Source organism: Anser anser (genome assembly GCF_964211835.1).
Source record: "Anser anser genome assembly, chromosome: 19".
Lineage (NCBI taxonomy): Eukaryota > Metazoa > Chordata > Aves > Anseriformes > Anatidae > Anser > Anser anser.
In genome coordinates this window covers 3,610,031-3,635,760 of record NC_139740.1, presented here as the reverse complement: position 1 = coordinate 3,635,760, position 25,730 = coordinate 3,610,031, and the positions used below count along the sequence as shown (strand labels likewise).

At 45.0% G+C, this 25,730-nt stretch overlaps 1 protein-coding gene across 6 annotated transcripts in view; it reads right to left on the bottom strand.

The window, feature by feature from the left end:
* Positions 1-25,730, bottom strand: part of DNAH9 (dynein axonemal heavy chain 9) — a 220,124-nt gene that overhangs the window by 92,755 nt on the left and 101,639 nt on the right. For 5 of the 6 annotated variants that reach the window (XM_083804841.1, XM_083804842.1, XM_083804844.1 and 2 more), the window contains 6 exons: positions 23,338-23,457; positions 14,446-14,634; positions 12,913-13,148; positions 10,955-11,077; positions 9,094-9,298; positions 1,396-1,560 (listed from right to left, as the gene is read on the bottom strand). In XM_083804841.1, coding sequence (XP_083660967.1) covers positions 1,396-1,560; positions 9,094-9,298; positions 10,955-11,077; positions 12,913-13,148; positions 14,446-14,634; positions 23,338-23,457 — 1,038 coding nt within the window. The remainder of the gene's footprint in view (positions 1-1,395; positions 1,561-9,093; positions 9,299-10,954; positions 11,078-12,912; positions 13,149-14,445; positions 14,635-23,337; positions 23,458-25,730) is intronic. The other variant, XM_083804843.1, reaches the window with a different exon arrangement.

The following is a 25,730-nucleotide window of genomic DNA, read 5'->3' as shown; positions in this document are numbered from 1 at the left end:
GTAGAATCTCAAAAAAAAAAAAAAAAAAAAAAAAAAAAAGCATCTGCAAAGTTTCTTGCAGAAACAAACACCTGCATGGGCCATGAACATACTTAACACACCCATCCATGTCAGAATGTCAGATGAGTTTTCCTCATCCCCATGCCCTCTCTGGTAGCACCTACATCTCTTCACTGACTACACAGGGATGTCAGGGTCTAGCCTAGACTTAGACTACTTTCAGTTGTGCTACCCACAAAATACTTACTAAATCTAACAGCATAAAAGCCAGAGGTGGGGAAGACAGTTGCTCTTCTTAAACATAGTGGGGAGAATTGGTATAGGAAAGAAAATACTGGCTGAACACTATTTTGTGTAGACAAACCAGGAACAGAGGAGGGGTTGACTTGAGAAGCAGAGTTCTAACATTGTCCTGAGATTGCTTTCCATGTGGGTACCAAAATCATAAAAAAACAAATCCAAAGTCCAACATTCATCCCCATTGCCACAGAGTTGGCAGTGACCAGCATTCCAGCCTCATCTTGTTCAGAAGCTGAAGCATATCAAGAACATTTACTTCAATAGGGAGATGCCAACCTTGCCATGTCAAAACATCCCTTCAACATGCCCTTTGAGCATACTGTCCTTAGGAAGCTGGATGCATATGATGTCCCATAAAGAGCTAGCAGAAATCATTCAATTTTTTCATGTGGAGGCAGTTCCAGCCTGACCTGAGCACATGGGTAACCTACCCAGGCAGCATGGACCCACGGGCTGGAGGACAAGTGCAGGCTGTGAAGATGAAAGGACTGGGGAGGGCAGCAGCTGAGGATGGTCTGACAGAGGCCCTATTGCAATCCTGTCATGACAACATTTCTCAAGTTCCCTCAGCATCAGGGCAAAACCACCATGCATTTAACTATCCCCATGTGGCCAGCTAGGTGACCCAGGTAAGTGACAATACTGACAGTGCACAGCCATTGCAACAGCTGATTTACACCTTAAGGAACGGATGGGTATGAAATATCCAAGTTCTTGCAGATTTACTTGAGATCACAAACTCTACAGTCCCCTGTCAGTACTAAAACGCAACCTAATTGAAGAAGTGTGATGTACTCAGAATTATGCTGGAGCAGTTTAAAGCTGCCTTGCTACAGTGTGTAAATTTTATCATCTTTACATCAGGCACTGCCATTTTCTCTTGGTCTTAAATAGGCCATTTAACATACAAAAGCTCCAACGAATTAAATAGCTTGAAGCTGGCCAGAATGGAGAGCACTTCAATTTATACCACTTTCTATTTGCTACTCAGCAAAAGTCATAGAGACCAGCATAGCAAAAAAGCTATGTTTCACCCACAAACCCTTAAGGATAACATCATACACATTTTTCTCTGGGCTATCACTGTCTTTTTACCTTTTCTTCAATTTCTGCTGCTGTCTGTTTAGTGATCTCCAAGTTTTCCACCAATGCTGTGTCTCCCAGGAAGTTCCCAGATGCCGATGACAGTCGAGAGAGCAAGTTGTCCTCTAATGTTTTCAAGGTGATTTTGAATCCATTCTGTTGCTTCGTGAGATCTGACTGCAAATAACCAATGCAGAAAGTTTTAGCCACAAAACATGCAGTAAAGCAAGGATTAACCACCTTCACATAGGGATGGGCTTCTAACTAGCCATTGCCACAGTCCAATATTGATTATTCCTGCTCTCTATGATTCTTGGATATGGGCAGAGCTCTGAGGATCACTCCACACCTAACATATCATTGATTCAGAGAAATCCTGAGCAGCACAGAAAGCATCAGGAGAACTGAGCCCTTCCACTAGAAAAGTATTAAACTGCTGGAAATGGAACAAGAGGAAAAGACATTCAGCCTCCATCTCAAACACACATCCTGCATCTCTTTCTTAAAAGGAGCTATTTATTAGGCGTAATTCAGCCTGGATAGTCCCTATGGAGCAAGCCTACATACTAACACAGCTGCTACTCACCCCCCTGTGAAGCTCTGCATACCCCACTTCAGGTCAACACCAGTCCCGCTGGCAATGAGAGCTGAGGGACTGAAAGCAGATGGTGAAACAAGGGCAGGCTCACTAGGGCAGAGATGAGCACAACTCATCTCAGGCTCAGAACTGAGCAAAGTCACAGTCTCGCTCAGTGCTGCTCCCAGTTGGACCCTGGCCTCAAGACCTCACAGCCCATCAGCTAGCTGTGTGAGAAGCTGTACATGCCAGGGGAGGCCCCACAAAAACGGGTTTGCAAAGTTAATGCGAAGATAGCCAGGCAGAAACAATCAGCAATCATCTTGCCTCAAGGGCAGATCTTTTGAATTCTACCAAAAATTCCTCCTATTTCTGTGAAATAATTCTCCCTTGGCTCTCCCCAGCCACTTGTTCCATTTCCCTCTTCTGCAGAAACACCAGCGATTAACACTGTTCATGGTGGAAATAAAAACTCAGCTGGCTTCTTTTTGAAATGGTCCTCCAGAACAGATTCTCTTCTATGAAATGTCACTGCACTATTCTACATGTTTGCTCAAGGAAACAGCATCTTTCCTGACCTTCAGGTGCATTATATTATTTCACTATGGGGTCCTACTGCAAATGCCTGTTTTTAATGGCATGACAGAAAACATCTCATAGCAAAGCCATGCATCTGGTTTGGATGCTGCTAAGTTATAAGCCTGGTGACTGTTCTCTACAAAAATAAAGTCAATCACTAACATGCTGTTATGTAAAACTCTGTCAAAGAGTAGTGTTTTAAGTACAGACACTGTATTTAAGTGACATAACCAAGCGATTCAAACAACTTGCAAAATAATGTTTTAAAGGCCTTCAGAAATCAGCCAGCTCCATGAAGTAGCAGGGATGGTGCACGTGCAGTGCATATGAAATGGGTCCTGGGCCACACCAACTGTCCCATGGCAGATTCAGTGGCATGAACCAACAGATTTAATCCTCCAAAGACTCTTTCTGGAAAACCTACCCAACCTTCCAACCACCCACAGGGGCTGAAAGATCCCCAGAAATGGGAAGTGTATCATCGTGCCTCTTCCAATCCCACAAAAGGGAGCCACTAATATTTGCTCTGTTGTCAGAGGCTTTCAAAGAGATTAACTCTTTCATTAATAAGTAATCTTTCAATATTTGGGCTGAAATTTCATATACTTGCTGCACACACTCATTCTATGTTAATGTCAAGTCAACTATTCAGCAGACTGTGCACTGAAGCATGCCGTTTATTGGTATTTCAGCTATAAATGGCTGTTCTTAAAGGCCTGTTCTGTAGGCATTACACACAGGAGTTTGAACATGGTGGTAAATATTTCACAAGTCTTGAAACAGAAAACTAACATGGCTAATTTAGTAAGTTCCTGTCACTCAAGCATAGCATGCCTTGAAAAATGACATTTTGCAAGCTATTATTCCAGACCACAGACTGTAAGCCCTGCAGTTCTTAATGAGGATGTGTGTGACTTTTGCTCCAATAGCTTGTAATCACCATGCAATTTCTGAAAAGCACCCTTAGAAGGGCGCACAATGCTGTATTTCCCACAACAGCCTGCATCTGTTGCAGCTTTATCCTGCTATTGTTTTCAGCAGTAGCAAGGTCATCATTTCTTATTTCTGCAGTGGAGCTCATTATCTGTTATTTCACAGTTGATACATAACAGTGCTAGTTCAGGGAAACAGGTTATTCTAAAACCCTTTAAAATCTTGCTTCATGAAAAACAAAAAAAAAAAAAAAAAAAGGCCCCCGGAGCTACTGGGCAGTTTGGCAGGACTCATTACCAGCACCATCCCAGGTCAGATACCAGACTGCAGTGAGCCACAGCAGCCACCTGTCCTATCTGCTGGGTTTACTCTACTATCTTAACATCACAAACCAGATAAAAACCAAACCATTCAACCAAAACCAAGCAAACAAAACCCCTGTATTTTCAATCCACTTCTAAAGAGCTCTTTTTCTTCCTGAATTTCCCAGCAAGCCATGTGACCAGGATGGTGGACTGCTGCAGTCCACCTGCAGACCTGACAGGGAAGGTCTCAGGACGTGGCATTGCTTGCCTTGGCCTGAACTGGTTTCAGTTCCTTTGAGCTGTGGTTGTCTCAAAGCCAGCTCCCTAGTGGTGTAACCTGTTTTAGCCTGGCTTTAATTCAGAGTCACAGCATGCAGTTATTCTGCACAGCCTGAACCGCCTCTAGAACAAAAACATGGCAGAGTACAAATGTGGCACATTATCTGAGGCTTCAGACTCTGCACACCCATCGTAGCAGGCGTGCAATGCTGTGGATGAGATAAAGCCAGTTCAAAGGTAAGAAGGAACAAAAAGACTCAATAATGAAGAAAGAGATTTCATATGCAGACTGTTGAGAAAACATGTATAAAGTGTTGGTGTTACTGTAATTGGACTAATAATAACCCTGGACGCGCTTTTGAGGGATCGGGTATGCTGACACCGGATGGGGCACAGCTGTCCAGAAGGGGCAAGAGAGTTCTGGGCAGTAAGCTGGCTGGGCATATCAGGAGGGCTTTAAACTAGATGTGGTGGGGGAAGGGGATGCAGCTCTGAGTGAAGAAAGCATATGTGAGAACACCATCACTCTAAGTAACGACAGGGAAATACTTGTGAACTGTCCCAATGCAATCAGGGAGGGCTCTAGAAACGCAATACGACTGATTGCCCAGCTGAAATGCCTCTACACCAACGTACGCGGCATGGGAAACAAGCGAGAGGGATTGGAAACCATGGTGCAATTAGACAAATATGACCTGATTGCTATCACCAAAACATGGTGGGATGGATCACATCATTGGAACATTTGAACAGAGGGCTACAAACTCTTCAGAAGGGATAGACAGGGAAGGAAGGGAGGTGGTGTTGCCCTCTACACTAGGGAAGGAATTGATTGGGAAGAGTTGCCTTTGAGAAACAGCCACGGACAGGTTGAGAGCTTATGGGTGAGAGTTAAGGACCACACCAATAAAGGACAGCTTGTGGTTGGGGTCTACCACAGGCCGCCTGATCAACGGGAGCCTGTGGACAAGGCATTCTTGCTTCAACTACAAGAAGCATCGCACTCGCATGCTCTCATCCTGATGGGGGACTTCAACCACCTGGATGTCTGCTGGGAAAACTACACAGCAGGCTGTGAGCAATCCAGAAGATTCCTGGAGTGCATTGAGGGTAACTTCCAGGTCCAGGTACTAGACAAACCAACCAGAGGAGAAGCGTTACTTTACCTGGTGCTCACCAACATGGAAGAGCTCATTAAAGAGGTCAAGACTGGAGGCAGTCTGGGCCGCAGTGACCACACCCTGGTTGAGTTTGCGATCTCGAGGAATATGGGCCTGACGAAGAGCAAAGTCAGGGCCCTGAACTTCCGAAGAGCAAACTTCAAGCTATTTAAAGACCTAGTAGCTGAGATCCCCTGGAACACTGTCCTTAGGGATAAAGGAGCTGAGCAGAGCTGGAGACTCTTTAAGGATGTTTTCCTTAGAGTGCAAGAATTCTCCATCCCCCTACGTAAAAAAGCAGGCAGGGAGGGCAGACAACCAGGATGACTGAGCAAGGATCTGCTGGTCAAACTGAGGTGCAAGAAGGAAATGCACAGGCAGTGGAAGCAGGGACATGTGGCCTGGGAACAGTACAGGGATGCAGTCCGGATGTGTAGGGATGGGATCAGGAAAGCCAAGGCACAGATGGAACAGAGCTTGGCAAGGGATGCAGAGAATAACAGGAAGGGATTCTAGGTACATTGCTCAGAAAAGAAAGGCCAAGGAGAGTGTACCCCCTCTGATGGATGAGAAGGGTGAACTGGCAATGACAGACATGGAGAAGGCTGAGGTACTCAACAACTTCTTTGTCTCAGTCTTCACTGTCAGTCAGGCTTCCCATGTCGTTCATCTTCCTGAACCCATAGATGGAGGCTGGGGGAGCAAAGTCCCACCCACTGTAAGTGAAGAGCAGGTTGGAGACCACCTGATGAAAATTAACACGTGCAAGTCTATGGGGCCCGATGACATGCATTCCAGGGTCCTGAAGGAATTGGCTTATGTAGTTGCCAAGCCTCTCTCCAACCTATTTGAAAAGTCCTGGCAGTCAGATGAAGTCCCTGGTGACTGGAAAAAGAGAAACATCACTCTTTTTTTAATAAGGGCAGAAAGGAGGACCTGAGGAACTACAGACCAGTGAGGCTCACCTCTGCCTGGCAAGATCATGGAAAAAATTCTCCTGGAAGCGGTGTTGAGGCATATGTAAGACAAAGAGGTGGTCTGAGACAGCCAGCAGGGCTTCACCAAGGGTAAATGTGCCTGACCAATCTGGTGGGTTTCTACGATGGAGTGACTGCATCAGTTGACAAAGGAAGACCAATCAATGTGATCTACCTGGACTTCTGCAAGGCCTCTCACACGGCCCCTCATGACATCCTGGTCTCCAAATTGCAGAGAGATGGATTTGAAAGGTGGACAATTCAGTGGATAAGGAGTTGGCTTGAAGGTCGCACCCAGAGAATGGTGGTCAATGGCTCTATGCCCAGGTGGAGGCCAGTGACGAGTGGTGTCCCTCAGGGGCCTGTCCTGGGACCGGTACTGTTAAATATCTTCATCAATGACATAGACAGTGGGATCGAGTGCACCCTCAGCAAGTTTGCAGATGACACCAAGCTGAGTGGTGCAGTCGATACAACGGAAGGAAGGAATGCCATCCAAAGGGACATGGACAAGCTTGAGAAGTGGGCCCACATGAAACTAATGAGGTTCAGCAAGTCCAAGTGCAGGGTGCTGCACCTGGGTTGGGGCAATCCCAGGCATGAGCACAGACTGGGAGAAGAACTCACTGAGTGGCCCTGCAGAGAAGGACTTGGGGGTTCTGGTGGATGAAAGGCTTGACACGAGCTGGCAGTGCACGCTTGCAGCCCAGAAGGCCAACTGCATCCCGGGCTGCATCAACAGAGGGGTGGGCAGCAGGGGAGGGAATTGTCCCCCTCTGCTCTGCCCTGGTGAGGCCCCACCTGGAGTCCTGCATCCAGGTCTGGGGCTTCCAGCACAAGAAGGATGTGGGGCTGTTAGAGCTGGTCCAGAGTAGGCCATGAGGATGACAAGAGGTCTGGAGTACCTCTCTGTGAGGAAAGGCTGAGAGAGCTGGGGCTGTTCAGCCTGGAGAAGAGAAGGCTCCAGGGAGACCTTATTGCAGCTTTTCAATACTTAGAGGGGGCTTATAAAAAAGATGGAGAGTGACTCTTTGCTTGAGCAGACAGTGACAGGACAAGGGGGAATGGTTTTAAACTAAAAGAAGGGAGATTTAGAATAGAGGTTAGAGGAAACTCTTTGGAACTAGGTGATCTTTAATGCCCTTTCCAACCCAAGCCATTCTATGATTCTATGATGATTCTATTAAGTTGTTCATTTTATTAACAATAAATTCTCGGCTCCATGTGTAAGGTTGCTCCATAAGGAGATTTTGAGAACAGCACCTACTGCACAGGTCTGTAAGAGCCACCTCCATCTGCCCATGCGCCAGAGCCTTCAACCTTCCCCAGCTGCCAAATCCATCCCTGTTGTCCCAGGGAATAAGGAACTGCTCAGAGCACACCTTGATACGTGGCCTCTACTTTGGGGAATCCAGCAATACAAACACATATTTTCAAGGAGCTCCCCACAGCTATCAGACAACAGCCCCAGTGGTTTTGTCCATGTTAGCAAATGAAATAGAGGCAGAAGAAGAGAATCAGAGTGGGTAAAAAAAAAAGTCTTAAATATTCCTACAGAAAAAGAAAATTGCATCCCACACTAATCTATATCTACTTAGTGTTCATGAAGCCCCAAATCCCCTGGAGCTGGAGGCATAGCTGACACCCAGGGATAGGTTTCCATGGTCTTGTGTCCAACCTTCCTCTTCCACAGCACACACATCCTGAAGAAGCAAGGACTCCAAAAGATATGATCCCTATTTCACGTCATTTTCACTGCTCCCTAACACACAGTTCTTTTATAACATGGGAGGAAGTGCTGCAGATTACAAATTTTCAGAGCCTAATAGTGGATTTGATGACTGCACACGATATTGAATTTGTCTTTCTTATTGTGACAACAGCCATTAACAGCAGTGCTGCTGAGGCTAAGAGGAATGGTCCTAAACGCACCAGCAGTTAATGACACCGCTGTGATCCCCGTGGTCAGCCCACACAACCCCCTTCTGTGCAAATCAGCAAAAGCAAGTGCCCGCACGCAGCCTGTGCATGCCGGCGATGAGCGAGTGCCGGGGTGCCTGATGGAGATGCTCGGGGTCCCTCATGGTCCCAGCAAGATAACCACGGATTACACATTAAATCAGTTCATTACGTACTTTTTATGCCATCTTTTGGCTCGTTAGCACATGAGCCTGTTTAAAACGAAATGCATCATTAAGACTGCACAGCTAACGTGTTTTAGAATCTCATTAAATGAAAAGATTATTACAAAACTGGCCTGGCCTGGCTGAATGTGTGCAGTAAATTTATTCCCACTCTCAGTAAATATTTAGTATTATACATATCCATTACATTGCTAAATGTGCTGTTAGCAAAAAAGCTTTTCTTCAAAAAATTATATTGAAACTGAAGCCATACTTATTAAAAAAAAAAAAAGGAAAGGAAAGGAAAGAGAAAGATAGAGAATATTTTGGCCAATTACAAGACAGTTGGAAGAAGAACCAGAACAGAAAAAAATAGTTACCAGCCTCACAATATTTACAGTGGGAATCTGATACCATAAAAGCATAAAATTAAGTGAGATTAATTCCACAGATATTATTTTGGAAGTAAAGTCTAGAGAAAAATGACATAATGAGAATCTCAGTTTCCACTTACAAGAGGAATAGGACGAGAAATTTTTACCCAAATTTTTGGAGGAAAAAAAAGACTTGAAATTCCAGTTTAAGTGTTCCCAAAATGCCAAGAAAACAAAAAGTTGAAGAAAAAAATCCTCATCTGAGGGAAATCTCCTGATTTTACGGAGAGCTCTGTGATCTCTATACCTTTGCACATGAAATGCTATCTGTTTTAAAATAGCTGTGTTACTTTTAAAAAAAAAATATTTTACTGCCTCCTAGTGCAAACTCCCAGCTACTGACCTTGAGCTCCTCCAAGTCTGGCCTCTCCATGCTGACCACTGCTGCAAGCAGCTGGTCCTCCAAGCCATCCTGTGTGACGGTGAAGTTGATGAGGGTGCACTGTGCCTGCAGCTCGGGTTGGAAATGTGGGTTTGCCAGCTTTGTGTGGAGGATGAGACGGAAAGCAGGGTTGTATTCACATTCTTTGTCCCCGATCTTAATGTACCTGAAATTACAGCAGCAGAATGAGCGCACATCTCTTCCAGGATGTTTCACCCAAACACAAATGGTGGTATCAGCCAATGGAATCTACCAGCAATGGGACTTTGCACACAGCAATCACTTTTAAAGCAGAAAGTATTTGAAATTGGACACACTTGAAACACTCCTGATTTAGGATAAAAACCCCAGAGTCCTGCCCCTGAATTTCGGACTCTCTTTGAGAAAACTCACAGTTTCCAGCATTGGGGTGGTCAGTATGAGCCAGGAACCTTCCTTGCTTTATATGGAGACCGTATTCTGCCTAAGGCTGGTGTTACATGGAAGAAAAGCCTCCCAGCATTGAAATTCTAACTGGCTACAGCTAAAATTGTCTGGTCTGTGGGCTTGAGCCAGGCTGGTTGATTGCACTGAGCTTGAGCAGCGAAGCTGGGTTCAGAGAGCAGCTTGGTGCCATTCCTGGGAGGTAACATCGCTTGGGACCCAGGAACTGAGGTGTTCTGAACCCAGGTTTGGCAACACACATGGGAAACAGAGGAAAAGGGGAACTGGACATGTATGAGGACAATAGTGATGCTTTCATAGATGCAGCTGGGCTGTAATGGAAACAGTGGTGTCACCACAGGAATTTGAATACACTTTCCTGTCAAACATCAGCTGACGAAGTCTCTTCTTGACCACCTCTATTGCTTTTACAGCTGGGAAAATGAGGCAGAGAGAGATCACACAGCACAAGCAGTTCATGGCGGTGTCCAGGAGTGCCCTGATTCTAAGAAGCCTTCCTGTGCCTGGACTACCAGAGGCCATCTGTGAGTTCTACAGCAAACTACTGGGACTTGAACTGGTCCTGGAAAACTTTAAACCCACAGTTAAGTAAGGAAACGATCCTTAAGGAACTTAAGGAATGGGAGATCCAGCACTTAGCCAGGATTTTGTTCTTTACTTCTGAAAGCCAGAAGCAGGGCTGCAGTTGGGGTGCTGCAGGAGGCACAGACTTGGAGAAGCCCAAGCAATGTGCATCCTTCTAAAGGCAGGCGACTCTGCTCTGCAAAAACTGGAGAAACAGCATCAAAAGAGTCCCTGATCCAACTTTAGTGCTGAGCACAAGGTTTTATTGGTTGCCTTTGAGCACATTCTAAAAATGTGCTCATTTTGCACAAAAATGTCAATCCCTTGCTGCCCCTCTCTCTGAACTCCTCCAGGCTGGAGGATGACCAGTGGCTGCCATGAAGAACTTGCCCTCATTAAGAAACACATATATTCCTAATGCTTACATCTGTAGCTGTAATCCTAAATGATTTAGTGTTTGCTAAAATCCAAGGTTACTTTTTCTTCACAACAGCAATAGCTATTTTGGTAATAGTTCAGCACCAAGATAGCCAATTACAGACACCAAGGTCGTTATACAAAAGGTCTCACTTTTACATGAGGTTTGAATGGCACTGTCCAGCTAAATGAAAAAGCCAGGTTTATTTCAAAGCCATCCTTTGACTGAATTGCCTGTGACTGCCTGATTTAAAATGCTCTCACTTCTGAAGGGAGGATGTTAGTGCTGCCATAGAAGAGCACACAATTTGAGGTCAGAAAAGGAGAGCACAACAGCACAAAGATCCCAAACACCACGATGGAAGCACACATGCCATTAAACCTTCCAGAAGCTCACCTTCCTTTCTTGATCGTTTCTCTCCCCAGTAATGGCCCCAGAACCGGATCCACAGATTCCTCCAGGTTTTCAATCAAAACCAGTTCACCCACAGCCAGGGCGCGTTCCATCGTGTCCAGATACCTGTGGGAGACAGTGGTGGCACCCATCATGGCGAGGCTGGATGCGATGCTTTGCAACAAGGGGGCCATGAAGGGGACAGATGGGGGCTCTGCACTGTGAAGGCAGCTATGTGCACATACCAGAACTTGCAAGAGAGGAAGAGGGGCAGGATGGTGTCGACACGCAGTGTGGAAAGGGGCAAAGTCTTGGCCGTCCAACAGAGAGAATGGGATCTCAGGTCTCCCAGGGACAAGCAGTAACAACTGCATCTTCTTTCTCAAGGAAAGAGCATGGGCAGCAGAGAACAGAAAAGGCTCAGACTGTTTGCTTTGTTTTTATCAAACACTTTGTTTTCCCCCAGAATCCACTGGTGCAGTTAACCTTGCATAACAGCTAGGAAGAACAGCAGGTTGCAGCTCCGTTGTGCACAGGGTTTAAGGACATGTTTAGGACAGTGTGACTATCATTTAATTCTTCCTTCCTCACAAGGAAATTGGACTCCTCTGCACAGTGCCTAAGTGCTGGTCAGGGATGCTCTGCACTGGGAAGGGCAGGGTCACACACTTGTGCTCGCTCCTTTGGGGCTGCTCTGCATTTAACGCAACTTACTTCTCTGCAAAGAGGAGAGCAGGACCCTGGGCAGGCGGGGAGGGTGCTCACCGACTGCTGCTACTCCATCAGAGGAACCACTCAGCTAATTCCACTGGCTAAAACATCGGAACCTCACACAAAACTCCCCTCTCAGAGTACTCTCTAGCTGGTATGTGGTCAGGAGGGGAAAAAGATGTTCTATGGTTGTACTGATGCCTGTAATGGCAGTATATGAATGTTACGGGGTCTATTTCTCCTGTTCCAACCTGGAGGTTTGTAGCTAGGTGTCTCCTCTGGCATCCTTACTTTTCCCCAAGCTCCTGAATAACTGCAAGGCATGGTGACCTGGTTGGCCAGGAAACAGAAATTTGCTTCTATGAAAAAATATAGAAGTTTCCAAATGTATTGTCAGCCCACGTGAGAGCAAAGCTAATAACTTCTTGTTATTTTCTATGAGGAAAGCAGAGTAGGCACCAGTGGAACAACCTGGGCAACCCCAAGACATGGTGAGACAACAGATCAGACCCATGCACTGAGCTCTCAAGCCACTCTCACCTATTGCCAATGCTTTGTTCTGTATATAAATATATATATATATATATATATATATATATAAAAAGTCTCAGGGCTCATGTCCAGGCAGGAATCTAACTGTGGGTCTGCTCCTTCCAGCTGGGAGTCCTTACTAGTGGGTAGAAATCAGTGTGACTTGATACAGCAGAAAACAGTGCTCTGACGAGAGATAAGAGCCGAGTGGAAAAGCCTTCCCACAAAAGATTTGGCTGGAACAAGGCAGAGGTGCCATGAAGAAAACCTCCTAGCTGCTGCCAACGTGGGAGCAGAGTTAGCCCATCTGGGTCTCAGGGAACAGAAAGCCTCAAGCCAGTTTCACCCTCTCCCTTCGTCCAACCTGTAGGAAGCTCCACTCATCTGCCTGGGTAAAAGAGTCAGGACACAACGCAGCACGAAGCTGCGGGAGGACGACATAGTCTTACGTGGAGCTCAGCCTCCAGCACGTCGCTCTTTTCATTCTCCGTTTCAGAGGAGTTTCTATGGTAACTTGGCCGAGAACTAAACAGCCCCTCTATTTAATGAGGAATCTCTATCATTTTGGTAATGAATAAGCAGCTCATGCACAAATACATTTGAGGGTTTTCCTCAATGTAATTGGCTCTGATGGCTGCAGTTAAACATACGCTCTTCATCAAATACGACAGGCAGATAGCCATTAAAAGATACTGTGATGAGATAAAAATGATGTTTACCCCTTCTGCCCAATTCGGATCACTCGGAGGTCTTCACCATACTTGTTTTTGATCCATTTGATACCCTGTAACTGGGGATCCACCATGAGGGGCCAGCGTTCGCAGTTGGTGAGGATGGTGGCATTTTCAGTGGACATGCGGTCAGCCGGCAGCCCCTCGTTCTGCCAAGCCGCTATGTCAGCATCATCTGTCAACATGGTCAGAGGATCTAGGGATGGAGTTACAGGGATGGGCACCTGGCAGGAAAGGAGAAACGTGTCAGTACAAGGTGGTGAGTACAGCTTGCAACATACTCCAGAGATGAGCAAGCAAAACAATTCAAGCAAAGTTAGCCTAATTAAGAACTGAGAAGTCTTATTTATCAGTGGCTTGCCATTCTACAGGGTAGTTTTGATCTAGTATTAAGTGTTTCCCACTACTGTTGTGAATGAACATAAATTATGCATGGATCCCAAAGATTTTGCCTGCGGAGTACTGAGAGCCCCAAACGGCTGCAGCCGCACTGAGCAAGATCAGACCACACTCTGCTATGCACAAGCTCTCTGAGATGACAGCTTGGAAGAATATAATTAACACCCTCATCAGCCTGCTGTTGTGTTGCAAAATGGCATCAGCAGTTCCAGAAACACTTCTCTGACATGGGAGGCCACTTCTGGGTGTGACAACCAGAAAGTTATCTGTGCCAGTCATCTGAACAGAAAGGGTCTTTAATTTTCACATGGAAATACAGGCAACTTCTGTGAAATTTCTAAGCACCAAGAGAGGCCATTTTTGGAACAACACTTCCTTTTGTAACCAAGGTTTTGTTTTTTTTTTTTGTATTAAGAAAGCAGGATGATTTTTTTTTTTCTCTCACATCCTAACTTGTTGATTTTCTTGGCTTTTTTATTTGGGCATCACTGCCAGTTGTGACCTTATTTAAAAGCCTGTTGGCATTTCACCAAGATTTATAACATCCAGTTAGGTAATGATGTGCAAAAGCTCAATCCTGCAGGAGACAGAGCACTTGCATTTACTTATGTATGAAGTACCTGGTAGAAATTAGTGAAATATTAAGCAAACCTGAAGCATGATGGTTTCCATCTGGTCAAAACAGCAAGACATGTTTGAAACCAGCTGAGAGGCATGACCAGCATGAACAGAGCTCATGTCCTACACGAAGTACCATCTGGAGTCTTTCCAAGCCTACCAAAGAGCTGGCAGTGAGCTCTGCCTGCTCCAAGCAGTCCCTTTTCCATACCGTATCTCTCTTTCTGGGCTATCCCTGACTCCTGCACAAATTGGCAACTGGGCTCCATGTTTGAGATGCTGCACTGGGACTTCTCCTCTGTCCATGGGAGAATGGGGTCACTTGCATGGATCAAGGAGACCACAATGTCTTTCCCAGAGAGCAGTGAATCAAGCATGGCTATGACTTGCTCCTCAGTGCAGCTTGGTGGGACCTCACTTAGGAGACTCCCTATGGACAACAGACTCCCCTTATGGCCATGTTATGCACAGTAACAACTGCTTTTCAAAGAAAGCAGGGCTTACTTTCAACTGGTGCAAATATGGCTTCCAGATTCCATCCAGGAGGTCTTGCCGGTATTTCTTGGTGAAGTATCCCAGGTAGGAGACAAAGGCCGTAATCAGTAAGACATCTCCACACAAGGTGCTCTGTTGCTGTTTGAAGTCCTTCACAACTTCAGCCCATCTCACGTTCTCAGAGGCAAGGCCTCCAACCTACAATTTGCCAGGTCAAATTGATCATTACAGTTGTTCTGTAAGCAATACCTAAGGATCTGGCCACATCCATACCTTGTCCCTGACTTCAAACATCATTTCCTAAAGTTTAAAACCTGGATGGGAAACACCCAACAATTATTTTGCTAAAACCCTCCTGTTCTGTGAAAGGCTGGTCCTGCTGGTGAGTCTCAGCTGCCTGCTCCAGACCTGCTCTAAAGTCATCGAGGGAAGATCCATTACTTCCTCAGAAGGAATTAATACAATTTTTGTGGGAGCCCATCAACTGTTAATTGCCTCAGCATTACACCCTCTCTCACTCAGAGGCTCCCCTCCAACAGCCACAAACTTCAGCTATTTCATACTGTTTATTATGACCCCTGCTAGGTGACATTTTGCCTTTACAGTCACAAACCCCTTAGGTCTGCATTTTCTTTTCCGTTAAGGCCCCATACAGAAAACACTTGCTCATGGACACTTTTCATGAGCGTCCAATGGACAAGCCATCCAACTGGGGGCTTACCAGTATTGAGGAAGTTATGGTATCTCCCTGCAAAATGAGGCATCTCTACATGCACAGCCAATTTCTTTGACCACTGGTACTTTTTGGGTCCCTTGTTCATCAAATCAAGTGATTAGAAGAGATCCTGACCCTATTTTATATTTATTTTTTTAAAGAAGACTTCAGCTCTAGCAATTAAGAAACCCAGCCTGAAAAAATGAACGTAATGCATCCTTCAGGTTCGCAAGCCATAAGAACCCAACAGAGTTTTAAGCTGGCATTATGGATTTTGAGATCAAGAATGCTGAAGCTTATGGTCAAATTCACAATCACCCTCTTGATGTCAGGATGATCTGGAAATACCCATCTAATTTAAATATTCCACCCTAATCACATGTCTCTGCCACCAGCCAGGGCCAGCCAGCATTTTCTATTTTTCTTCTTTGGTCTGTAGTCCACACAAGCTTAGGATTCTTTTTATTTCTTGTTTTTCTTAAAAACTCCTCTAGATCTTTGTCTTTGCAAACCACCCCATGTAAAGGGGTGGTTCTCTCCTCCTAGCTCATTAATAAGACGTTAAATAGGGCCAGCTCTAACACAAATCCCTATGATGTGTGTTATCACTTTGAATAACCTATTCCCCTAAACCGGATTGTTTCTGATCTGCAGAACACAAGTCCCCAGGAGGGCTGACACCGCCACCATCTTTGCTTTAATAGCCACTGATGAGTTATTTCTTCATGACCTAGTCTAAGGTGCCATGGATGCCAACCAACCTTCAGGTACCTTCAGCATCTTGCAGCCAGGAGAACCACAGTTTAGCCATGCTTTCTGTAAAAAAGTGCATCCTTTTATGTGCTGTCTGACCTTTTCAATTGCTAAAATCTGTTCTCACAGTGGAAAAACACTGAACAATCAAGCCTGCTTCACCTTCTCCGTACCACTCATGATTTCAAGACCTTGATATCCCCTCTGCTGTCTCCTTTTGAGGTTGAAGAGCTTTAAGTCTATTCAATAATTCCTCGTACAGAAGCCTTTTGATTGTCCTTGCAATCTTTATCTTTACTGAATGATGTAATCTTTATCCTCCAGTTTCTTTTTATCGTTACCTTCTCCACACCATTTTCAATTCTACTACATCCTTTGAGGTATGGCAGAGGGGGTGGAGGTACAGCTGCATGTTCAAGATTTATTTGGAATGGGTTTATATAGCAAGATGGGGACTTTTTTGTTCCGGTTTTGTTCTCTTCTTTTCCTAATAAATGCTAACTTTCAATTTCAGCTTTGGTTTGGGGTTTGTTAATTTCTTCTTCCTCTGGGAGCACAGAGCTCACACACTCACAGAACTGAATTCTCACAGAACTCACATTCCTGAATGATAATAACTAGCTCAGCATCACTTACAGGGCATGCAAAGTAAAAACTAATTTTTCCAACATGCATTACTTTACATTTGCGTACTCTGCATTTCATACCTCCATCATGGGTATCATTTTTACAATTCTTCATAGTCTTCATCTCTACTGTATTCATATTATTGAGAAACTGTGCAACCTGCTTAGTCACCACCTCTTCCAGATTGTTTAATCATAAATGATCTGATGAACAACAAGATCTAACAGAAACCTGCAAAAATGCCCCTGGTGGCCTTCCTGCCTTGACAAATCCATCCATCTCTGAGAACCCAGTGAAAACTGCCTTCTAAGCAGTCTTCTACCCTTTCTTTCATCATCGTGAATCACCACCCCGCTCACAAAGACGAGGTTTCCCCAGTGCCTTTCACTATCTCAGTGCGTGCTGGTATCCCCTTGGACTTGCCTAGTATCCCCCTAGACTTGACTAGTAAGCCTAGTCTTAATACATTTCCTAAATGTATTAAGACCATATTAGTTTTCCTTGGGACTACTTGCAGGCCAAAGCCTGAACAAATAGATTCACTTGGTCCTTGTGGCTGCTGGCCAACGATCTTTTGGTTTAGAGACAAACGTGTTATAATTCCGTAATTACACATCTGTGTCATGTATTACTTGATTTCATCCTATTCCTGCAGTTCCCATACCAAGGCCATCCAATTATTTCAACTATAATCATGCTTCTTCTTCATCTGTGGGCTTTTCCATTTCTATTTTCTCAGTCTTACTGTCTTACCACACGCAGCCATGTTCACTAAGTGGAGCATACAAAAGCTGGAAAATACCAGGCATCAGGCAGCATGGGATGTGCCTGCCCTGCTCCTCCTCTGTGCTGGACATGTGCTGGAATCCAGTTGAAGCTGAACAGACCTCGGTCTCGGCCCACTTAACATTTCTTACGTAATCCTACTTGTTGAAAAAGAAGCAAAGAAGTACTTTTAAGGTAGAATCATAGCCAGATTATCCTTAATCTTAACTCCAGTTAAAAGTGCATAGAAGTCTACTTTCTCCATCTTTCTTTTGCAGTTTTTTAAGGTGAAGTACCTCTAGATCCTTCCTCCAGTCTCCTTGAGGTAAATTCTCATACTCCCATTGCTCTCCATCGCTAAGAAGACTAAGTCATTATTATTTGATCTTCTAACACTTGTAGACTCTCTATATACTCCTAATTATTTTCTTGAGGTGATTTTTTACCTATTCATATCCTGGCCATCTTCATTAAGTCTCAGTCCTTGCTTAGATTACACCCTACTGACAGTTTTAATCTCTTTAAGAAATCCCAGGTGTCTTCTATATCAGATCCAAAAGTTATTTGAATTCTCTTTATCTCATTTGATGACCTTTAGCTCTTTAGTAATGAGGGATAGTGAACAATCATTCCCTATTCTACTTCCCCATACTATTCGTGATTTTATTGGCTTCTGTCACATCCATCACTACATGGTCTCTTTTCCAAACTGAAGAGTCCCAATCTATTTCTTCACTTTGAATATGGAAGCAGCTACATACATCTCTGTACCATCTCTAGGTCACCTACTGTGTTCTGATGGGTTAACCTAATTGTGTTCAGCATGCCAGATGGAGGCACACCACAGATTTGGACTGATACAATAATTATTTAACTTTTGCTTCCCAATTTTTCTAACACTCAATCTGCCTTGCTGCCTCCAGACATGTACTGCACTGCTGTTTCTGAGAACTCTGCAAGAACTCCAAGAGCTCTTATATGAGTGATAATAGTGCAATTAAGACCTATCAATGTAAATGCATGATTAGGGTTCATTTTCCCTGCATGCAATACTTTGCATTTATCACTAAATTTCATCTGCCACATTAGCATGTATCCAATTACAAACACCACCAGCAGCCATCCTCCCTTTTCTTATCCACAGGTCCCTAGACATTCCCTCGTCCCTGTCCCTTGGATCCTGGAGCATCTTCCCTAGGTCATCTACAGTTCACAAAATGCAAAACTCAAATTAAGGCACTTTGGAAGTTCAGCTTATCTTCATCTGCTTGGTTCATTTTTCAGTCCAAAGCAAACACTACCTGCGTTTAGTTAGGTGTATTCTTCACGCAGACTCAAATATGTTTGTTTCAAAGTCTGGGAACTTAATTCCTGCCCAGTTACATAGTGATAAATCTAGGATGTCAAATAAATGGCACATCAGTAAGGGCTGTTGGGATCTATTCCAAGATCAGAGCCAGAGATGAGACAGAAGAAGGTATGCATTGCACGACAGTAAGCTGGGATGCAAGTTCCTTACATACACTGCAAAACTGATCCATTTTTGACAGCTGGAGTAGCAAGCTGTGCTTTCTAACCAGGTCTTTAAAAACAGTTAGTGGCATTGGCACCAACATAACTTGTTCATCTGCACTTACAGCTGTGTTTAGTGCTCCCTGGCTGCAACCCCTGCTAGCAGCTCCTCACAGAGCAGCTCCATCCTGTAACCAGCAAAGGTGCCCGGCGCTTCGAGGAGCCCCAGGGAGTCTCTGCAGGAAGCACTGCCCTGGTGGCTCCCGCACAAACAAGAGGGCCGTAAAGTCTTTCTATCTTTTCCAGCTTTTTTCTGGCTCAGTTGTGCTGGGTAAAGAGGGCTGGGAAGGAGGGAGCACAGGGAGATCATTTATGGGCCTTAGCTGCAGCATTAGGAGAGCATCACTCACACCTCTTTCCAAATCTTTGCATTTGGAGACATTGCAGCAGCACACACTGAACACACTGAATAGGACAAATATCTGGTTTTGTTTTTTTTCCATTGTTTGTTGTTGCATTCTTTTTTAGGCTGTGCCTTCATCGGAGCAACAGGAGACTCTTCATGGTGGGGTGTGTGTGTGTGTGTGTGTGTGTGTATCCATCTTCTGGCATGCCATAAGCAAAACCATAATACAAACAAACCAATCCCAGCCCATCTTTCTGTGCTTTATAAAAGCCCGGGGTTGACAGTGGCTTCTCCAGATTCTCAGTCTCTTATCAACGTTTGTGACTGTCAGAGTGAAAAAATCACCCGGCTCTGCGAGGCTGATGTTTGCCAGCTAGAGACCAACAGTAACCACGCTGTTTTCTCCAGCAGAACCGTGGGCATTGCCCAGCACTCATCTTCCTCAGCACTGCAAAGACTGCCACTCACGTGATGCTCCAGTTTTACATGATCCTAGAGGCAGGAATAGAGATTTGCTTCCACCTGGCTCTGCTTTTTCGCTAATGATGAAATGAAAAGGGAGTTTCAACCTGATGCTGGGGGAGGGAGAGCACGCCCTGGCACCGGCTGGGGGTGGAAGACAATGACATTAGCAAACTATGGAGAAAATGAAGTTTAGCTCATCGCAGCTATGCATGCAGCTTGACAAAGGTCTCCATGTTTCCAAATGCAGAGCAAAACCACTTTCCAAGTCCATTTCCCCGAGCATCACCTCTGTGAGCACATGAGGACGTGACAAATTGTGGTCCCCGCCACAGCAATGTACTGCACTTGAGCAGAAGCCCAAATTCAATCTAAATGAAAATGGCTTAAAAACGTCAGCAGGGACTAGAAGGGCTGAAAAATAACAATCACATTTAAAAGTAGAAAGCCTAAATTCCAGCAGTGTTCTCTATCTACCCCCAAATCAAAATATCCTCATCTACCCTGATGCACAGATCAAGCCCCACACTAATGAATCCTCATTTTTCCTTTCACTATTTTCTTTGCTTCTCTGGGAGTATCCTCAATGAAAGACCTGAAACCCAATCACCTAAACAGTCTTGTTCGGTAAATAAGAGACTGAAAGAACCACGGGAACGGTCAGTGTCACGTCCTGGTGACCAGATCGGGCCATGTGGTGGTTTTACCCATTCACACAACAACAAAGAGGAACGGGATGGGAAAAGAAGTTTGTGCTTAACTGTTTCCGAGTTGATTTAAAAATTTCAAGATCTCAAAGTTTGCAATTGCAGGTTTCCCAAAGCTTTGACAGCAAAAGGATTCCTCCCAAAACCGGCCACCAAATCAACCAGAGCCTTTCAAGGGGAAAGAAACAGGGAGGATTTGATGACACATTATTAAACTGTTATGTGAAATAAATCATCAAACCTGTACCTGAAGAACGACAGCCATGCTCTGTTATTTACCAATGAAGGACAGAGTCCAGCACCAGCAAAGCACTTGTACAAGCTCTGCTTTTATGCAGGTGCTGACCCTGAGCCTGTGAGCAGTTCCAGTTAATTAGTGAGGTAACGAACACACTCAAAGGCAAATATATTCCTACAGCCGTGGCTTCACTGAGACTATAGTACCCATGCTACAAACCCCATGCTATCAGACCAGGGACAGACACGTACATCATAGCAAAAACCTTAACTGCAGCCACAGAAAGGTTGTCTAAAATTTGTTCCAATGTCTTATCTTGATTTCAGATCAAAAGCTTTCTTTTAAAGGAAATTATGAAACCTTACAAATCATAGAGCAACATACAGCAAAAGTGACAATCTATCGTGTTAAAATATTTGCTCGTTTTGGTTTTCAAGGACAATTTTACTAATATAGCTAAAGCCTCAAAAAGAAACACGCTGTTTTTCCTCATCAAAATATCACAGTTGCACCTCAATGAAGACTTGCATTTTAAGCCAAAAATTCACATGCTAAGCATGCACCTTTATGAAATCAGGCTCTGTTTGTTACAGTGGTACTAATCGAGGTGAAATTAAGCTGTATTCAGTGTAAAACATACACACATATGCATATATATTTATGTGAAAAGAACTGAAACCACCATTTCTGTTTCTTTTTCACAAAACATTTTCTTCTTGTACTTTGTGTTTAGCAACCCCCTACATGACTCAGAGCCACAATCTACCTCTGCATCACATTAAACAGGATTTTGTTAGGCTGTGGAAAGACACAGGGAAATACTCATCCTGCAAAATGCCCCCAGAAACATAAGCGTCTTTTTCAAATGGAAAAGCTACTTTCCTGTTTTAATTAAAGGTTTTGCAAGCATTCAGTGCAATTTAACCTGAAGAACATGAAAGCATAAAACTCCTTCTATGGTTGCATAAAAGAGATCTAAATCAGTGTAGGAAGGGACTTATCTGCTGTTTGTCTTTGACCCTTTATATCTGAGTACATCTCAGTCCTGACTATTTGCAAAGCAGCCAGCTGTGCTACAGCAGTGCTGCAATCCCACTTCCCAACGAGGCACATGCAGATTAAAGACAAAAGTTTTTTTTCTTATTTTGTTATTTTGTTGTTTAAAGTTTCCCAGTATCAGACCATGCAGGGAGGTGAGTTGTGCAGTTTCCTGGGAGCACTTGATGCCCCACTAAATGCAGTATTTTTCACGTCCCCACAAAAAAAACACCCAAAATCTAAACAGCTCTGAAAATCCAGGGTAAAGCAATTTGCTGAAGGTCACTGAAGAAGGTCTGAGAGCAGGAAATGGAGGACTGAGCACAACTCTCCGTGTCCAAGGCAAAAAGCTTAAACCATTTGGCTATCTTTTCTTCTTATCGCTGCATGCTGTGTCGGGACAGATGACTACAAGTTACAGCCTAGCACAGCCACGATCTGGTAAAACAAGCAGAGAAATCTGCATCCAGCAACACTTCTAGAAATACCTTTGTCTTCTAAGCTGCCACCAGCCCCACCAGCAGAGGCAGCTTTTACAAGAGAGATTGAGAGCAACTTCCACCTTCCACCCCTGACCACATGCTGACCAGGCAGGATGCTCTCCTGAAGGTGCAGGTGTAGTCTCTTGCAAGAGTGGTTTCAACGTAATATCTGCCCTGCTCCTGGGAGAAAGGACAAGCCCAGCATCTGCTATTTCACCGCAGCTACAAGGGCCAGGCGGCACAGCCACCAGGATGGGGCCATGCACGGCAGGGACTCTGCCCACACCCCAGGCACCAAGGCGCGTGGCAGCCGTGCGCACGCCGCACACCGCGCCAGGCAGGCGCCTCACGTGCCAACGGCCGCAGCAGGGAGGAATTGCACCGAGTGAGGCTGTACTCACAGCAGTGCCTGCCTACCTGCAGCTTCCCTGCAGATCAGGTGAGTCAGATGCTTTAAAAGCATTAAAAGCACGGGGCCCTCCACTGAGATAATGTCAATGCTGCCTTTGCGTGCCAGTTCTAGGCTCGAGTTGGCAGAGCCAGCTGCTCAAAGCAGCTCCAGCTCCTCCGCCCCCAGGACAGTTTCCCACCACCCCATTTCATTGCACATGGGAGAGTTGGCTTGCTCCAAACGGCTGCTGGGGAAGCCAAAATACAAAGCGCTATGGGCAGTTGCAGCAGGCATTATCACTGATCTGTGAAACAGTGACAAGGGCACTGCCCCAGCAGAAGACCAGGAGGCTGCGTGTTCTGAAGATACAACAGACTGTGATGCACCCTGATGGACTGATAACGGAGACGTGCATTTTTTTTCAGAGCTTTTCACTATTTTCTTTTTGTCACTTTAAAACCTGCAAAGCTACTTGTATACTCCCAGCTTTGTCTTTATGATACGATCTTCCGGTCGTATAGTTTTGGTCCCATCAGTACTTGATCATGCAATTAAATAACAGAAAGGAGACGAGAGCTGTGAAGAGAGCATAGCCAGCCTCTTTAAACACATGCAGTGCCTACCCCGATGTATGAAAACAGCCAAAGCAAAATCATTTTCATTACTAAAAACTTGCTGCTCTGCAGGAAATGTAATGTATTCCATAAAAATTAGAGGATGTAACGTACTGTGCACATGGCTGGCATCTCAGCAGCACCTGACACCTCCCATTCATGCCATTACCATTCCATCTGCTGACACTCACCAGCCGATTTGCAAGAGCGATGGTACATGCTGTAGCTTCAGCTTCTTGCTGACATTTGAGTTTGTCTGAAGTGGCCTTCTCAAACTTGGCTGTGAGCTTTCCCAGGTTCTCATTGAGGCGCTGCATAGGAGGGAAAGGAGAAAACAACAGCACAGTTTTAAGGAAACCCCTTCTCAAGACCTGATTCACCCTGAAGGCAAGGTGACCAAGCTCCACCACGCTGCACGCTATATGGCACCTGGGATGAAGCTCTGAGCAGCGACATGCTGAGCAATTTCACATGCTTGTAGCCCACCTCATCTGCAGGGGGCAGAGGCAAAGAACACAAAAAGGCGGTTTATTTGGGGCTCTGTCCTGGTGTGAATTTGAACTGGGAAAGACAGTCTGAGTGGTCCTGATGACCAAGTACTGATGGCCAACACTACAGATGAGAAACGAGTAGGGCAGCTAAGAAAACAGTTCTGTTTCCTGATGTTTCAGCCACCTTGGTCTCAGTCCAGGGCTCTGCTGATTCCTCAAGCTGTTGCTTAAAACCCCAAGGGGCTCCTTCAATAGCTGGCGATATGCTGGAGCCACCTCCAAGCTGCGCTTCCTGCACACTGTTTTGCTCTTCCAGAGGAGCCCAAGCTGGGTCACAGCATTAGGTGGGACCTTCACACACGCAGGTGGGCTGCAAAGTGCTTCAGGGCTGGGATGGGGCAGAAAGAGCCCAAACCACTTGGAGTCCCTCCATGCTAGCAAAAGAGAGACTCTTGCTTGGACAGACCTGCTCACACTTTGGTCTTAAACAAGTCAACAGCTCCCACAAGTACTTGGAGCATTCCACTTCTGATAAGAGAAGTAGAAGTAATAATTGATCTTATCTATAGCCAGTGCAAACTGTTTAAGGCTAACTGTCTGTAAATCACTTTAACACTGTCTGAGCTATGCACTAGAAACAAACTTGAAAATGAAAAGGATTATATTAGGGATATCTGCAGCTCTCCTCTATCTTGAAAAACACAAAGCAGCCTCTTCTCGAACTGCTTTGGAATTCATAACACAAAACGTTTGTATCTTGACATTCATATGAATATATGTGCATACTTTTATATAGATATATTCAAATATATATATATAAAACCCCATTACAGATGTATGATCTGATAAAGGAATACCTATGAGCCACAAAGACCAGAACCCCCCTGCAGTACCCCACCCCAGTACACACTGATATATCAGTGATATATCTGATGTATCTCACACCACAGCTGCCAGCATACATCTTGCTCCTGCACCGCCCCCCCCCCCCCAGATTCATCCCAACCTCATTTCCCAAGCAAACAAAGGAGAGAGGAAGGTACTTAGTGTTTTGGATGATCAGAATAGTTCCATTTAATACTAAAGGTGGGTATATTGGCATCTCCGTGTCTGTTTCTAAGCAGGTATGTATGAATCAGCATCACGTCAGTGAAGCTACCCAAGATATCCCAGCTTGATATTCAAGCATATACCTCCATATCCACCCCCACGCAATGAGCAGATTTTGCCCATCTGCAAACGGGAGAACTCACCTAAAAGAGTCAGCTTTGCAAGTATGTGCCAGTGGAGTACCACTAAATCCCCTCAGATTGCCATTTTCTTTACCAAAATCCTACTTCTTTAAAGAAAAAAAAAAAAACAAACTAGGCATTAAAAGCTTTGGAAACAAACAACATAATGGGATGTCATCGGTTCCCCAGCAGCATATTTCACATCTGAAATGGGAAAATGAGAGTCTAAAGACCTCTAAATCCATCCCTGCTCAGGTGCTGCACATGCCCTTCTTTATCTGCAGCATGAAGGGACTACCAGAGAGCTCTGTAGATTTAAAAAAAATATTTTTAATTAAAAGGGCAGTAAACATTTAAAGAATAAGCAGCCCTAGAAGGTATCAAGAAAGTCAGCTATATTCTAACATGAAGATGTGCTGGGAGAAGAGGTGCATACTCAGTGAGGTCTGAGGGACCGTGCTGCCCCCGCCAGAGGGACATCGCAAGGTCACGTAACTTATTGTAAGACACAAATTTGGTCCCCGTGCCACGTCAGACAGCTGCTAACAAACCTTTGTTTCAAAAGGGGATTCTGCATGACCTGTGGTGCCAGTGTGAAAGCACAGCCCCAGAGGATCCATCAATCACCAAGAGCGATCCCAGACCCACGGCAACCTAAGAAGCCACGATCTGGAGCACAAGTGAGGGCTGCTCGTGGCGGGAAGGAGCTGGAGAGCAGCGAGTGATGGATGGATGCTGCTCCGCTGCCCAAGGGACGGGCTAGCAGGATGCCCTCATGCTGGCTTCCACCCTTTGCTATTGGTAGGTATTGGCCAAGAATGGGGGGAGAAAAGGAGTACGTTTTTGAACATTTTATGAGAG